The sequence below is a fragment of the Microtus pennsylvanicus genome, chromosome 8, assembly GCF_037038515.1.
Source record: "Microtus pennsylvanicus isolate mMicPen1 chromosome 8, mMicPen1.hap1, whole genome shotgun sequence".
NCBI classification, from domain to species: domain Eukaryota; kingdom Metazoa; phylum Chordata; class Mammalia; order Rodentia; family Cricetidae; genus Microtus; species Microtus pennsylvanicus.
The window spans coordinates 58,396,318-58,412,288 of record NC_134586.1 but is presented as its reverse complement, the minus strand read 5'-3'; the positions used below and the strand labels follow the sequence as shown (position 1 = coordinate 58,412,288).

The following is a 15,971-nucleotide window of genomic DNA, read 5'->3' as shown; positions in this document are numbered from 1 at the left end:
TGCTGCTCCACAGGCAAATTCTCCCCAGTCTCTAAACAGCCCACATCCTTTCCCTGAAAGCTTCTCCGATCCAAGGGCCCTTGTTCCCTTAGCCTGGGTTGGATCCCTGCCACTTACTATGACACTAGTCTCCCAGACACTCCCACTACCCTCAGAACAGGAGGCCTGTGGCTCACACTGCTCAGGCTTGGAGACAGGTTGGTTCCGTAGCAAAGACTCAGCTCAAAGTGGTACTTTGGAGTCGGTCACTTAGGGTGTACACTGTGTACCCACAAAGGCTAGCATACAGCCATCCCCAGCTGTGAATACGAGCTAGTTGTATGCTCATGCCAGGTGGAGCCTTGGAATCTACACCATTCCTGGCACCACCACCCTCTCTACACAGTGCTCAGCACCTTTCCTGACCGACACCATGTCATCTCGGCCTAGATACACCACAGGACAAGGTCCAGGCACAGATGTTTCCTTTCTTATTAAAAATATTTAATAAAAGTAGCTTTCTCTGAAACAAGTTATAAAAGTAAAACTGCAAACTTAGAATTCCTGTCCACAAGACAGGAGAGGGAGGGTGAAGCAGATTCTCAGAGGGGACCATGGAAAGTAAAGCTCTAACCAGCACACGGGGAAGGCTCTACTGCTGATGGTGGAGTTCCATTTCAGGGTAGACACACCATCTCAGTTTCCAGAGAAGATATGCCTTTGAATCTGAACATGATTTGGATAAAAATCATGCATTTTTTTAAATGTTGGTTACTAATTAATCCTTCTCTCTTCCCAAAATCACAGTACAAGGCAGAATAAATTTTCAGTGAGAGAGCTGATTTTACACACTCCAAAATAAAAATAAGTGGAGCCATATGGTAGCAAAGATATCTGTAAAAAGTGATGGCTAGTCTTCGGTATCCTGACAGCTTACTGGGAAGTCAGGGGCAGGGCCAGCTCACATATCCAGGAAAGGATGAGAAAGTACAGGACCTCCCAGTACTGGTCAGTCTAGCCACAGCTCAGGGGAGCTATGAGGAGGGTAGGCCCAAGGCGCGTCACAAGCACACCCACCAGATCTCCCAGAGTCCAAGAAGGGCTTGGCTCATCCTAGTACCCCAACAGCCGCTTGGCTTCTTCACTCTGTGCCTGCAGGGTCTCACTTGCATATTTCTGCAGCAGCTCCATTTTCTTCCTCCGTACAAGCGCCTCCTCGATCTGTGAACACCCACAGTGAAGAAGTCAGCCCTCAGCAAGGCCTCCACCTCTACCACAACCCAGGCAGGGAATACCTGCAGGGGCATACATAGTCAAGACTGTCTGCAAGAACCAGCTATTTCCCTCTGGGAACATTCAACCAAAGCTCATCTGTCAATCCCATCAAGCGGGCCCTGTACTTCACAGACCCCACAGTCCTCTGAGCACATGGTCAGGACCAAAGGCTGCATATGGAATGGAAGGACAAGAAACACCAGGAAGGTGAGCCTAGCTGGAGGAAAGCTCAGCTGGGCGTAACACCCATCCTACCTCCTGCTGCGACGGCACCGGAACGTGAGCAATGAACTTCTGCTGACCATCCTCCCCTGCCTTCTCCTGGCTGCCTTCCTCATCAGACTAAAGAAGACAGACAGACAGCCATGAATAGGTCACAGCGACATAAGCACTCACACTCTGCAGACAGTGTCACTCATCGGACCTGGTAGCACAAGCCTGTAACCCTACACTTGGGAAGCTGAGGCAATAGGCTTGCTTCAAGTTCCAGTCAGCCTAGGCTACAGAGTGACCCTGTCTCCAAAATTAACAATAAAAAACACAAGCACCGTGGGCCTTGAGAGTAATTTTTTGTTGTTTTTTGGGGTTTGTTTTGTTTTGTTTTGTTTTGCTTTTTTGAGACAGGGTTTCTTTGTGTAACAGCCCTGGCTGTCCTGGAACTTGCTCTGTAGTTTAGGCTAGCCTTAAACTCACAAAGATCCTCCTGCTTCTGCCTCCCAAGTGCAAGGATTAAAGGCATGCCCCACTACCACCTGGTTTGGAGAATAATTTTTTTAAAATATTTATTTATTTATTATATATACAATATTCTGTCTGTGTGTATGCCTGAAGGCCAGAAGAGGGCGCCAGACCTCTTTACAGATGGTTGTGAGCCACAATGTGGTTGCTGGGAATTGAACTCAGGACCTTTGGAAGAACAGGCAATGCTCTTAACCACTGAGCCATCTCTCCAGCCCCTGGAGAATAATTTTTAAGGCCTACCTGAACAACTTAGAGAAACCCTGTCTCAAATTAAAGAGACCCGGGGACAGTCTCAGTGGTATAGGACTTACCTCCCCCAGTACCATAAAAACAAACAAACAAAGCCTAAATTATTTAAAAGGAAAAAATCCTTTCCATTGTTTTTACATAAAGGAAAGTCGGACTTGGGGGGCACTACTCCTCGGCCATATCACCCCAGCACTACACCTGTCTACACCCGACCCCTGGCCTGCCTTCAGTCCTCACTCGCAATGCGTCTCCCAGCACATGCTGCTTACTTTGCTCCTGCTTGAGGCTGAGCATGGCTTACAGCGCCACTAACTAAACACCTAAAGAATCAAGCATTATTTGTAACCCAGAGAAAGCCCAGGACATACTGCCGCCATCCTGTTTTAAACGCTCTACTGATCTCTGCAGCAGGTGAGCTGGACCTGGGCAGACACCTCCACATGCTGGAACACATTCACCAAGTCATCGAGCCCATCTCCGAACCTGCTTCTTTTTCTTTCTTTTTTTCTTCTTTAGGTTTTTCGAGACAGGGTTTCTCTGTAGCTTTGGAGCCTGTCCTGGAACTAGCTCTTGTAGACCAGGTTGGCCTTGAACTCACAAAGATCTACCTGCCTCTGCCTGGGATTAAAGGCATGCACCACCACCACCCAGCTCCTGCTTCTTTCCCAGAGATGAACAAGCAAGTTCTGTCAACTGCACAAGGAAAATCTACCTCATCTCAGAACAGCAAATCGGATGTGTTCTGACTGGTCCAAGCAGCAAGGCTATGCTGGACACTTGTCTGGAGCCCAAGGGCTCTGCATGGGAGGTGTAGACCACAGCCCCCTCTCTGGTCACAAGCCTCTGCAGAAGCCCAGGGGCCTGTTTCCATCTGTGAAATGGGTGTGGAAGACTACGGAAGACTACTACAGACTACTCACTTCTGTGACCCAAGTGCTGATGTCATGGACTAATAAAGTTCATGTGACCTCAACTGCGTTTATAAACTGTCCCATCTGTTCAAAGGAAGCTAACGAGAGCTCCCTTCGCCCTTGCTGTCTGGAACCCTCCCTGTGCTCCATCCTGCAGGTGAGGCAGCTGGGCTCTGAGCCATGACCCAGCCTCCTCCCGGGTGTAGTCTGTAGCTCAGAGAAGAGGACCCCACACCAGTACCTCCTCTTCAGTGACAGCATAGATGTTGATCTCCTCTTCCTCTTCCTCCTCCTCTTCCTTTTCTCCCCTTGCCAGCCGAGCCTCTCTCTCTGCTTTCCATTTTCCCACCAGCTCAGCTCTGACTGAAGACAAAGCAGAATAAAGAGTATTTAAAAACATTCCACTGGGCTATGAGGCCAAGGTAGCCCCTCTGGAAAAGGACACCCTGGTTGTGCCCTAAAGGGTGAAAATGGCTGCAAAGGACAGTCTGTCCTACAATGCCTCTAGCTTCAAGTGCGTGCAACACAGTTTTTGTAACAATATCTCCAAATCCTCTCCAGTGACTGCCTAACAAGCACACATGAAAAAGGGTCCCACCCTCACCATGCACTCCCAAATTGCTATGGGAACAGATATGGACACACATCTCAGGCTGGCATGGTAGCTTTGCAAGGAGGAAGCACTCCCTTGTACAGACACCACCTCCCTCTCCGTCAGTAAGCTGTCAATGGTACAAGACAAAGATCTAAAAGCTACTAATACAGGCACTATGAAACAGGCTCAAGGAAAGCTAGCTTATAAGGATCTAGACTGTGACCTGCCAGAAACAGGATCAGGACCGAGGAAGATCTGTGGCTTCACCAACTGTTCTGAGCCTAGCAAGACCTGACTGCCTCACCTGCCACCTACATGTCAGCTCACTAATAGTCCACTGAAGACTGTTAGCCACAATAAAAGGCAGCTTTTGGGACCATGCACTATTTTAAATCATTTTCAAGAGAGAGAAGAGAAGCCAGGTGCCAGCTACATACAGTGACGTGCCCACAGCTATATACGGTGACATGCCCACAGCTACATACAGTGACGTGCCCACAGCTATATACGGTGACATGCCCACAGCTACATACAGTGACATGCCCACAGCTATATACGGTGACATGCCCACAGCTATATACAGTGATGCACCCACAGACATACGTTTCTTTTCATACTCTTGTTCCAAAGGCACAATAACTCCATCATCTTCATCCAGGTAACCATAGTATTCAAAGTCAATCGCCTTCATGAGCTCAGCACGCGTCTTTCTGGGAGGAGGGAGGGCTACAAGAAATGGCAACAACTTAGCTGATTCCCATCAAGATCATCCTCGAGCCAAAACTTTTCTCCATACGGTGCTAGAGCCACACATGACACATGGCCATGGAAATGCCACAAAGTCAGCATTTCTCTGTATCATGTATGGGATCAAGAAAGTGGAATCACCTTCTCTAAAGCTAAGTGGACTCAAATTAAAGAAATCTACCCTTGCCTAAGGGTGTAAGCCAGTGATTAGAGCCTTGCTTCACATGCTGCAGGCCCTGGGGTCAACCTTCAACATTACAAAACCAGATAAATAACAAGTAAATAAACGGAATCTTCATGATTTAAATCCACAAACTGGGGGTTTAGATCAGTGATGAACTGTGCTAAGCAAGCACAAGGTCCCAAGTTCAGTCTGAAGCACCTTCTAGTAACATTCTTCAATACACAATCCAGAACAAAGCTTTTTAGGCAGAGATATGCATCACAGAACTATTCATACAATAGTGAAGACACTAGGGATAAGCTAATACCATAAATATCAGCATGGGGTATCCAGAAACCACTTTAATGCTGTTTCACACTGTGCTTTCTTTCTTCTTCTTCTTTTTTTTTGTTTTTTAGACACAGCATTTCTCTGTTTAACAGCACTCTTTGGAGGCAGAGGAAGGTGATCTCTGAGTTCGAGGCCAGCCTGCTTTACAGAGTGAGTTCCATGACATCCAGGGTTACACAGAGAAACCGTTTCTCAAAACAAAAGTCTTGGGCTGGAGAGATGGCTCAGTGGTTAAGAGCACTGGCTGTTCTTCCAAAGGTCCTGAGTTCAATTCCCAGCAACCACATGGTGGCTCACAACCATATGTAATGAGATCTGGTGCCCTCCTCTGGTGTGTGGGCATACAAGGAGGCAGAATGTTGTATACATAATAAATAAGTCTTTAAAAAAAAGAAAAAGAAAAAAGAAAACGAAGCCAGGCAGTGGTGGTGCACACCTTTAATCCCAGCACTCAGGAGGCAGAGACAGGCAGATGTCTGTGAGCTCAAGGCCAGCCTGGTCTACAAAGTAAGTTCCAGGACAGGCTTCAAAACTACAGAGAAAACCTGTCTTGGAAAAGCAAGAGAGAGAGAGAGGGAGAGAGAGAGAGAGAGAGAGAACTTGAAAACTGGAAATAAAGGCCTACCAATACTACCAAAAGAATGGTTAAGTATGAATAATTCATACCACGGTGATCCTTTTATTTTTCTTGGTTCTAAAGATCAAAACCAGGGCCTCCGCATACACACTCAGCAAGTGCTTCCCCATCAGCTTAAGCCCGGGACAGGACGCACTTTAATTCTTCACAACCAACTATGCAGTCAGTAGCTGTTAAGTGATCCATCAAGGAGTGTCCCGGCAGGCAGGGGACAGCCGTGTTTGGCAGACCTCAGTTGGAAATGGCAACTTTATCTGCCATTTCAGTTCATGTCCTGTGACAGGGTGGTCATCACACTAGCGAAAACAAAAGCACTGCCTTCCTCCTGACCACAGGGACTAGTTTTAAAGTCCAGTCATGTGAAAGAAAAGAGAAAATGTACACTCTTCGTCAACTGGGACTGAATAATCTTTCACCTAGGCCTTGAGAAGGGCCTAGACGGAAACACCAAGATGATACTGGTTTCCAGTCATCTCTGCTGGAGACCTGCATTGGGTCAGCAAGGGGACTTTAAACTCTCTCTTTAGCTGGGCAATGGTGGCACATGCCTTTACCCAGCACTTGGGAGGTAGAAACAGGCAGGGGTCTCCATGAGTTCGAGGCCAGCCTGGTCTACAGAGCGAGTTCCAGGACAGGCTCCAAAGCATACCCTGTCTGGGGCGGGGGATCGGACGGACAGACACTCCTGACATGCACACCACTTGAGACTGAGCCGGGCTGTCATCTGAGTCCTGGAGCTCACAAGTTTACGACATGCCTAAGTAACACTGAAAGGGCTCTATGTCAACAACAAAACCACAGCGAAAATACAAATACACGTTGAGGGCTGAAGACATAAATCATCGGTAGAGTGTTCGCACGCACGCACAAGGTCTAGGGTTCAATTAACATAGCAGAAAAATTAAATACATTCAGAAAAAAGTAAATGGCGCAATGAGATGCCTGAGTGAGTAAAGGCTTGATGACACGCATGGTCAAGTAGAGAACGCCTGCAAGCTGTCCTCGGTAGCACACGATGTTACGGCACACACGGTGGAAGCAGAGAACGCCTGCAAGCTGCCCTCTGTAGCACACGATGTTACAGCACACACGGTGGAAGCAGAGAACACCTGCAAGCTGTCCTCTGTAGCACACGATGTTACGGCACACACGGTGGAAGCAGAGAACACCTGCAAGCTGTCCTCTGTAGCACACGATGTTACGGCACACACGGTGGAAGCAGAGAACACCTGCAAGCTGTCCTCTGTAGCACACGATCTTACGGCACACATGACCCCTCACACACACAAATACTCATACCGTAGAGAAATGTTAATTACAATAAAGAAAGATGAAAAGTAAATGAAAAAAAAAATTAACAACAACAACAACAAAAAGAAATCCTACATGGTAACACAAGTCTGTAATTCCAAAACTCTGAAGGCAAGTTTGAGGCCAGATGGAATAAAGTCTTAAAAAAAAAACGAGCTAGGCATCTATAATCCTAGCAGGTGGAGGCAGAAAGATCAGGAGTTCAAAGCCTGGGTTACATGAGACTGTGATCCAAATACATGAAATGAAATTAAGAATAAAATTTTAAAGCTTTTTTTTTGGGGGGGGGGTGTTTTTTGGTTTTTGTTTTTTTGAGACAGGGTTCCTCTGTAACATTGGAACCTGTCCTGGAACTCACTCCATAGACCAGGCTGGCCTCGAGCTCACAGAGATCCGCCTGTCTCTGGCTCCTGATTACTGGAATTAAAGGCGTGCGCACCATCACCTGGCTCTAAAGCTATTTTTAAAAATCTGGATATAATAACTCCTACACTGCATAGTATATGGCATCCTTCTCTCATTCGCTAGCAACAATTAAAGGCCAAGGCCTCCTCAAATATGAGCTACTTACGTTCTTTCTCAAACAGCTCTCTGACACCAGGCAAATCTTTTGCTGCCCCAAAGTACTTGTAGCCACGGTTTCCTGGGACTTCTTTACCTTCATGATCCAGCATTTTAGGACCAACTTTCTTATTGGGGAAGAGAAAAGAAAAATGAATCTGATACATGAACCTACTTTCCTGTGATTACAGATACATTGAGACAATAATGTCATACATGGAAAACACCCCACATGGAAAAACAAGTGAGGATTGTTTTTAAAACTTCTTAAAAATTAACCTAGGGCTAGAGACATAGACCAGGAGTAGAGTGCGTGTCTATCATGCAAACAGCCTTGGTTCAGTCCCAGACCACAAAAACAAAAACCACAGCCTGACATGGTAACACATCTCTAACTTCAGCACTGAGAGGGCAAAGGAAGGAGGCCTGATGACCCATGTTCAATTTCACAGCACCCACATGGTAGAAAAGGGACTTCTACAAATTGTCCTCTGACCACCAAGTTCGCATTGTGGCATGTACATGCATGCACACACGCACAAGCGCACACACGCACACATAAATAAATGTAAATAAATAAATGTCATTAAGAAACATTAAAAGCCAAAAGGAAAAATCAACATGGATATGAATACAGCTCAGCACAGTGCTTGCCTAGCCCCAAATAAAACTGGGTGTGGTGGTGCGTCCCTACAATCCCAGGACTTGAGAGCCTGAGACAAGAAGACTGCCAAAAATCCAAGGCTAGGTTAGACTACATATACCCTGGCTACACAGTGAGATTTTGTCTCAAAAACTTAAAGCAAAAACAGAAAAAGAAAAAACATACCAAAGAGCTTAGGGATATAGCCCAATCAGTAGAGGCCTTGCCTAGCTTGCACAAGGTCCTAGGGTCAATCCTAGCACCAAACAAAACCGAGTGTGGTGGTACATGCCAGAAACTGCAGCACTCATGAGGCTGAGGCAGGAAGAAGCAGTTCAAGGCTAACCTTGGTTACTGTGAGGCCAACCAGAACTACATGATGCCCAGTCTCAAAAGAAAAACAATAATAAATATCAAAATAAAAACAGAATGGAAATATCAAAGAATATCACAGAATTTTCTCAGCATACTTTTATATGTGGAGATTGCAGTATAAAGTGTATATGCTGAGGCTAGAGAAATGGCTCAGACCTAAGAAACGGGTACTGCTCTTGCAGAAGATCTGAGTTCGATCACCAGCACCCACATCAGGTAGCTCACTACTGCCTGAAACTCCAACTCCCAGGAGCTGAAATTCCTCTGACCTCCATGGGCACCAACACTCTCTCTCTCACACACACACCCACACACACCCACACACACACACACATACATACACACACGTACTTATGCAAAACTAAATCTAAATTTAAAATAAAGTGTATTCCAGGATTGGTAGTGCAAGACTTTAATCCCGGCAAAGGCAGATGGATCTCTGTGAGCTCGAGGCCAGTTTTATCTACATAGTGAGTTCCAATACAGCCAGAGCTATGCAATAGATACCTTGTTCAAAAATATAAAAGTGTGGGTGTGGGTGTCTTACCATAATCTGATACTAAGGGGGAAAAGCCCACAACAGGCAGGAATGTCTCTGGGGAGCGCAAGGAAAGAATGTAAGGTGGCCATGCTATTTTAAACAGGTACTTTGCCTAGGCTAAGGCCTGAGCTATGCAGTATTTCAGGATTATGCCACCATCCTTTCCACAGGTATCCTGTCAACAGGTAGCAGCTGCTCTCGTTACTATCAGCTGGCTCCCCTTGAGAACCTTGAATAGGCGTGGATTGAACCTGAAAACAATGCACAGTTAGACTCGCCCTTCAGCAAGCTCAGCAGTTTGTCTCGAGTACCACTGGTCTCCACAGTCAGGACCACCCAGCTCCTTAATCCAGATCAAACTATAGCTTACTTACCCCATAGTCAGGACCACCCAGCTCCTTGATTCGGACCTCCCAGTGTCCTTTCTCCCTAAGCAGCTTGTTAATTTCATCATTCAGGTCTCGAATTCGGAATTCCCCTAAACCAGCTAGAAAACAAAACTGCTAATATCAGTTCTTCAAGACTACACGCCCTGAAACAATGAATGTCAACATTCCCAACACATACACCCAGTGTCATAGCTTTACAACCGCTGGCAACACTGTAACAGTCTACTACATAAAACTGCTCATTTAAATTGGTAAGAGAGGGCTGAGTGTGGTAGTGCACATCTTTAATCCCTGCATTCAGGAGGCAGAGGCAGGCAGATTGCTGTGAGTTCCAGGTCAGCCTGGTATATATACACAGCAAGTTCCAACCTAACCAGGAATACACAGTAAAACCCTGTCTCAAAAACAAATAAATTTTAAAATAAGTTAAGTAAGGAAAGTCATCAACATGCAAATAAAGGAAGACCAATACTATAAACAGAGATTCACAATAGTGTAGGATTAAAAAATTATTTTAAAAACTTCATTCTCAGCAGCAACCAAAAAAAAAAAAGGAAATGAAAATGTTTCTGTACTATTTACACCACTACTAAAATGAACCAGTTTAGTTGGTAGGCAACAGTTAGTCTCTCGCAAAGATTCGGCGAGTCTGACTTAAGCACCAATGGCCAGCACCATCCTACGCCGCTCCAGACCTTTCAGAAAAGCGGGGTGCTGCTATGGGACTTCGGGGAAAGACTATGGGCTTTACAGATCACCTAGGGGCCCGCTGGAAAGGAAGTGCACAAAGTGCACGCTCAAGTGCTGACTGCGGTGACTAAGGACCGGACACAGATGGGCACCCCAACAAACAGGAGGACAGCTGGTGACCACACAGGTCGAAAACCAGCGCAGTCTTTCTGAGGCAGAGGGGAATGGAAAGCTGCCAACAGGCATGTGGAACACTGCAGGGAGGCGTGACCTTCACCTGTCTGTGCTGACAGCTGATGCGAATACGCCAATCAGCCCAAAGTCAGTCCACTTATATTAGAAATGGCATGCTTCATCTTGAATAAGTCCATTAAAAAAGGAAGAAAAATTAAGGATCAAGAGACAGCTCCATAGTTAAGACCATTTGCGGCTCTTGCAGAGGACCAGTTTGGCTCCCAGCATCCACACCAGGTGGCTCACAACTGCCTGTGACTCCAGCTGCAGAGGGAGTCACATAATTGGAAATAAAACCAACTAAAAAAACAAAAAGATCAGCCAGGCTGGTCGTGCACACTTTTAAACCCAGCACTCGAGAGACAGAGGGCACTCGAGAGACAGAGGCAGATGATGTATCTTCATGAGTTCAAGCCAGAATGGTCTAAAAAGAGTTTCAGGACTCCCAGGGTTGTTACACAGAGAAACCTTGTCTAGGAAACCTAACCCCCCCCCATTAAAAAAAAAAATGTGCATAGCCATCACACTGTTCTGGAGACTGAGGCAAAAGGAACAAAAAGCTCACGGCTTGCCTGGACTAGAGTTCAAAAGTCAGCATAAACAACAAGATCTTGTCTCAAAATAACTATAACTAATACCAAGTAGAGCAAATATGAAAATAAATTTACAAACTTCCAGTCCCATAAAATAGCTTCTTAAGCAACAAAAAGACCCATTACTCCCATTTTGAGGATGTGCAACCCTATAGTCAGAAAGAAACTCAAAGCAACCAGTCTTCCCAAAGCAAAGCTAATGCTTACCTTAAAAAAAAAAAAAAGGAAAAAAAAATACATGCTTTTGTGGCTGGAGAGATGGCTCAGTGGTTAAGAGTACTGCCTGCTCTTCCAGAGGACCTGAGTTCAATTCCCAGCACCCACATGGCAGCTCACAACTGTCTGTTAACTCCAGTTCCAGGGCATCTGACCCTCACACCAATGAACATAAAATAATAAAAATAAAATAAGTTTAAAATATACATATATAGGGGCTGGAAAGATGGCTCAGCAGTTGAGAGCATTGCCTGCTCTTCCAAAGGTCCTGAGTTCAATTCCCAGCAACCACATGATGGCTCACAACCATCTGAAATGAGATCTGATGCCCTCTTCTGGTCTGCAGGCAGACACACAGACAGAATATTGTATACATAATAAATGAATAAATATTTTGAAAAAAAATATATATATACATATATATATATGCTTTAATACCTTCTTGCTGACATTTTGAAAATCTAACTAGAAGCTAGATATGGCTGAGTGGGTAGGTAAGGGGAAAGGATCTGGAAGGACTTGGGGAATGGAAGAATACGAACAAAATACATTTAAATATGAAAAATGTTTTTAAAAACACAAAATTTAATTAAAAAAAATAAGTTAAGGAGAAGCCAGGTGGTGGTGGCACACACCTTTAATCCCAGTACTTGGGAGGCTGAAACAGGTTGGTCTGAGTTCTAGGCCAGCCTTGTCTACAGAGTGCCAGGACAGCCAGGACTACACAGAGAAACCCTGTTTAAAAAAACCAAAAGGGGAAAAAAAGTGAAGTGTAAAATTATCAGGTGCATTATTCTGTCATCTAGGTCAAACTGACTGACAATTTGTTTGCGTGTTCTGTTTTAGCCTCCTGTGTACTGTGTAGCTATGAGGACTGCCTTCAGCTCCGCCCACACCGGGACTGCAGGCATGCACCACACTTGGGCCAGTGTTCGCATCTCAATTACCCTGCTAATTCCCTATGGACTTGCCTTACTGGTCATTAGGAGAGGTGGGCTGAGGTCCCCATGTCTAACTGTGTATTCTAGAGCGCTTTACAGGGTTAGCCATCTTACCATTCTGAATCTGAGCAACTTTTTTCGAGATCTCTCCAATGATCTGTGGGGAAACAAATAGCAACAGGCACATTTTCATGGTGTCTGAACAGATCGGGAAGCACAGGAAAACTGTAATTCACAGCTAACAAAAATACAGGTGCGGTAGAGCACACCTCTCACCTCACCACCGGGGAGGCAGAGGCAGAGGCAGAGGCAGGCGGGCCTCTGTGCTTTTCAAGGTTGGCTTGGCCTATACGGTAAATCCCAGCCAGCAAGAACTACAATGTGAGACCGGGTCTCACAAATCAAAAACAGTACTGGGCAGTGCAAGGGCCCACTTTAATTCCAAAACTCGGAGGCAGAGACTGTGAGTTAGAAGCCAGCCTGGTCTATATAAGGATAGCCAGGAACACAAGAAGAGACCCAGTCCAAAAAAAAAAAAAATTAAATTCTGCTTACTGATCGTTGAGACAAAAAGAAGCAAGTAAAAGTATTTTCTTCTTTTGAGGTCAGGTTTACCCAGAACATACCTGTCGTCTCCATTTCTCAGCTTTGGGCAACTCAGTACATTCAGAAGCAAGAAACGGTCTTCGTTCCTAAGGAGAATGCATCACACATTGCCACTAAGCTCTGTGCACATGTAAGTGACATTCACAGATGATTCAGGCTTGAACCCTGACAAATCTAATGCTCTAAATACACCTGAAGTCACAGTGCTAGAGGATACTCAATTCCTACCCCTTACTCTACAATCTTCCCTTAGGAAACCATAGAATTAGGAAACACAATTACTAAAGGAACTATAGTTAAAATAAATACATGCAAGTATGTAATCTCTCCAGGCCCACCCTCTACCTTCTTAGAGTCACTATTAGAGCTAGAATGACAAGGGAACCCAGACATCACTTCAGATCTTTAGATTCAGAAAGAAAAAAGAAAGAAAGAGAGAGGGGGAGGAATGCAGGGCCATATAATCACGTGCCCCAGCAGAAGAGAGGAACACCAGAAGTTCAAGTATACAAACGCTTCAGCAATTACAGGCAGGAACAGATGGAGTCTGAAGCCTGTCCAAGGAGTTCCAATCTGCTGCCTCTTGACACTTCCTAGCAGATGCAACTTCACTCACCTTGACTTTCCCCTCTTCCAGCTGAGCTTGACGAAATCTTGCCAGGGCAGTCCTGCCAGTCACACAAAAGACCCTATTAGATTTCTCACCACTCAAGTTCCTGGATGGGGCAGGTCTGCTCGTGACCACATCTAAAGTCTAGTGCGAACAGTAAGAAAGAAACCAGAGCAGCCAAGGATTTTCAAGTTCCAAGGGATAGGCCTCCAACACTATGTGTGTTTCTGAGCACTCAGGTATCTAACAATACCGCATGTACAGACTGGGGAAACTCTATCAGACTACTGTGATAACATTTAACATACAGAAATGTTAAAAGAGCCGGGCGGTGGTGGTGGTGCACACCTTTAATCCCAGCACTTGGGAGGCAGAGGCAGGCGAATCTCTGTGAGTTCGAGGCCAGCCTGGTCTACAAGAGCTAGTTCCAGGACAGGAACCAAAAGCTACGGAGAAACCCTGTCTCAAAAAATCCAAAAAAAAAAAAAAAGTTAAAAGATTAATTAACATCATGCATGCTCTCGCTGTCATTCCCAACCTATCCACAGATCCACAGGCGGGGAAATGTTTATCCAGCATATGTTCTGGAAGATGTCAGCAAACACAGGAATGCTATTTTAGCACAAGGAGAGAAGAAACCGCTTCTAGAAAGACTCCCGCCAAAGGGATCATGTGAAAGTTCTGTGCTGGTCGTCACATCTCAAAATTTTCAGTTGATACTCACATAGCCTTTTCTGCATTTCGGGCCTAGACGGAGACAAAGGAAGAAAACACTGAGTTTAGAATATCTGTTTTTTTCTTGTGGTTGACTTTAAATGATGATTTTAAAGGGCTAAAAAAATAATTATTTTTCTTTCAAATTCCTGCTTGCCTGTAGGTGCACCATGTGTGAACAGTGGCCAGGAGAGATGGGAACGTCAGGTCCTCAGAACTAGAGTGGGAACCAAACCTGGGTGTTCTGCATGAACAGCTGTAACTGGTAGTTTCTCTCTCACCCGTCAGTTCCCAAATAAGAACTCTGAGGCTTAATTCTTACTCCTCCGTCAACTGCTAGCATTTCCCTCCATCTGTTTGGATTTCCCGCCCAGCTATATTCTGTACTGCCATAGGCCAAAGCAACTTCTTATTAACCAATGGTAATAAAACGTATTCACAGCATACAAAGGGGCATCCCACATCAAACAGTAAGTGCTTTTAACCACTAAGCCAATTCCTCAGCCCCTAGAATACCTTTTATTATCACTTCAAACGTTTCCTTTTTTGTCATTCTTTTTTTTTATTATGTATACAATATTCTGTCTGTGTGTATGTCTGCAGGCCAGAAGAGGGCACCAGACCTCATTACAGATGGTTGTGAGCCACCATGTGGTTGCTGGGAATTGAACTCAGGACCTTTGGAAGAGCAGGCAATGCTCTTAACCACTGAGCCATCTCTCCAGCCCCTTTTTTGTCATTCTTTAAGCTATTTACTTTTTATGATCATACACGTTTGTAGAATGTACTGTTAATCCATTAACTCATACATGTGTGTAAAGTGTACTGTGTTAATCCATTAACCTCTCTGAGCCCTCTCCCACTCCGACTGGAATTACACATGCACCACCATGCAGAACAGGCTGTGAACGCACAGGAAAGCACAGGACTGGCTTCTGCAAAGCAATTTCTCCGCAAGTGTATGTATGTATGTGCAGCACCTGAGTGTAGTGCACACTAATTTCAGAAGTGGGTATTGGATCCCCTAAAACTGAAGATACAGATGATTGTGAACTGGAAACTGAAGGGAGGTAAGTGGTCATCTTTCCAGTCGCCATAGGGTCTTCACTTTGAAAATACTACAGTAACCACACCTCTCTGTGCCAATTCTCGCAGTGATCTCATATTTATCTACATATTAGACACTTCTTGAGGGAATGAAACCGAGGGTCACAACCTCTCAACACTTCATCCCAGTTCAGTCATTCACTCACTCCGTCTCGGGCATTAAGCAAGCAAAAATGTGAAGACCCTGCCCTTGAGAAAATTTTATCTGTGAAAACTGAGAACACCTTAGCGGATCCTCCGCCCGTTCAGTCCTATATCCATAACGTGCTACATCTGGACTGAACCACCGGAATGTAATTCAGCTCTCCAACTCAGTTTTCCCCTGCAATTTCTAACACCCACGCCAGGCGGGAAAAGAACCCCTCACTAGGCCTAGGACCCCGAAGCCGCCCACTGACCCGGGCTCTCGCACCCAGGAGCCCGATGCCCTCCCCACAGCACTCACCATGGTGCCGGCGAGGGCGCCTAGGCGCACCGCCGCAGAACAGCGTGCCTTGCAGTCCGGGACCAGCCGGGCCGGCGCGGGAACGGAAAACTCTAGTAGCCAACAGGTTGCTCTTTTTTTGTCGGAAGAATAATAAAAAGGACCGGAAGTTACGGACCGGAAGCGGATAAAAGAGCGGAGGAGGGGCGGGAGACGCAGCCACGCTCTGTGGGCGGCTTTCCGTCGACGTCTGTCCTGTGCGTCGTCTCGCGCAACGTGGGCGGGACTACGCTTGCGCCGCGGCAACGAGGCTGTCAGCGTTTGAGTTGGTTGTGTTAGCGGCGGTCGAGAGTTGGCCTGTTTCTGTC

General features: G+C 45.7%; 1 protein-coding gene across 1 annotated transcript; it reads right to left on the bottom strand.

Moving 5' to 3' along the window:
* Positions 1 to 461: 461 nt before the first annotated feature.
* Positions 462 to 15,752, bottom strand: Isy1 (ISY1 spliceosome associated protein). The gene is made up of 11 exons (XM_075983571.1): positions 15,625 to 15,752; positions 14,083 to 14,105; positions 13,365 to 13,416; positions 12,769 to 12,834; positions 12,257 to 12,299; positions 9,454 to 9,566; positions 7,531 to 7,648; positions 4,354 to 4,476; positions 3,397 to 3,518; positions 1,510 to 1,596; positions 462 to 1,200 (listed from the first exon to the last, which is right to left on the bottom strand). Exons 1-11 carry the CDS (start codon positions 15,625 to 15,627, stop codon positions 1,093 to 1,095), a joined length of 858 nt encoding a protein of 285 aa, XP_075839686.1. The 5' UTR covers positions 15,628 to 15,752; the 3' UTR covers positions 462 to 1,092.
* Positions 15,753 to 15,971: the final 219 nt, after the last annotated feature.

What these genes read in the sequence shown, in the direction of transcription:
- Isy1 (XM_075983571.1), bottom strand. An exon ending in CGAAATGCAGAAAAGGCTAT is followed by an intron (nt 13,417 to 14,082) that starts GTGAGTATCAAC and finishes TGTGACTGGCAG; the next exon opens with GACTGCCCTGGCAAGATTTC. An exon ending in ACAAGAGTATGAAAAGAAAC is followed by an intron (nt 3,519 to 4,353) that starts GTATGTCTGTGG and finishes CTTTGTCTTCAG; the next exon opens with TCAGAGCTGAGCTGGTGGGA.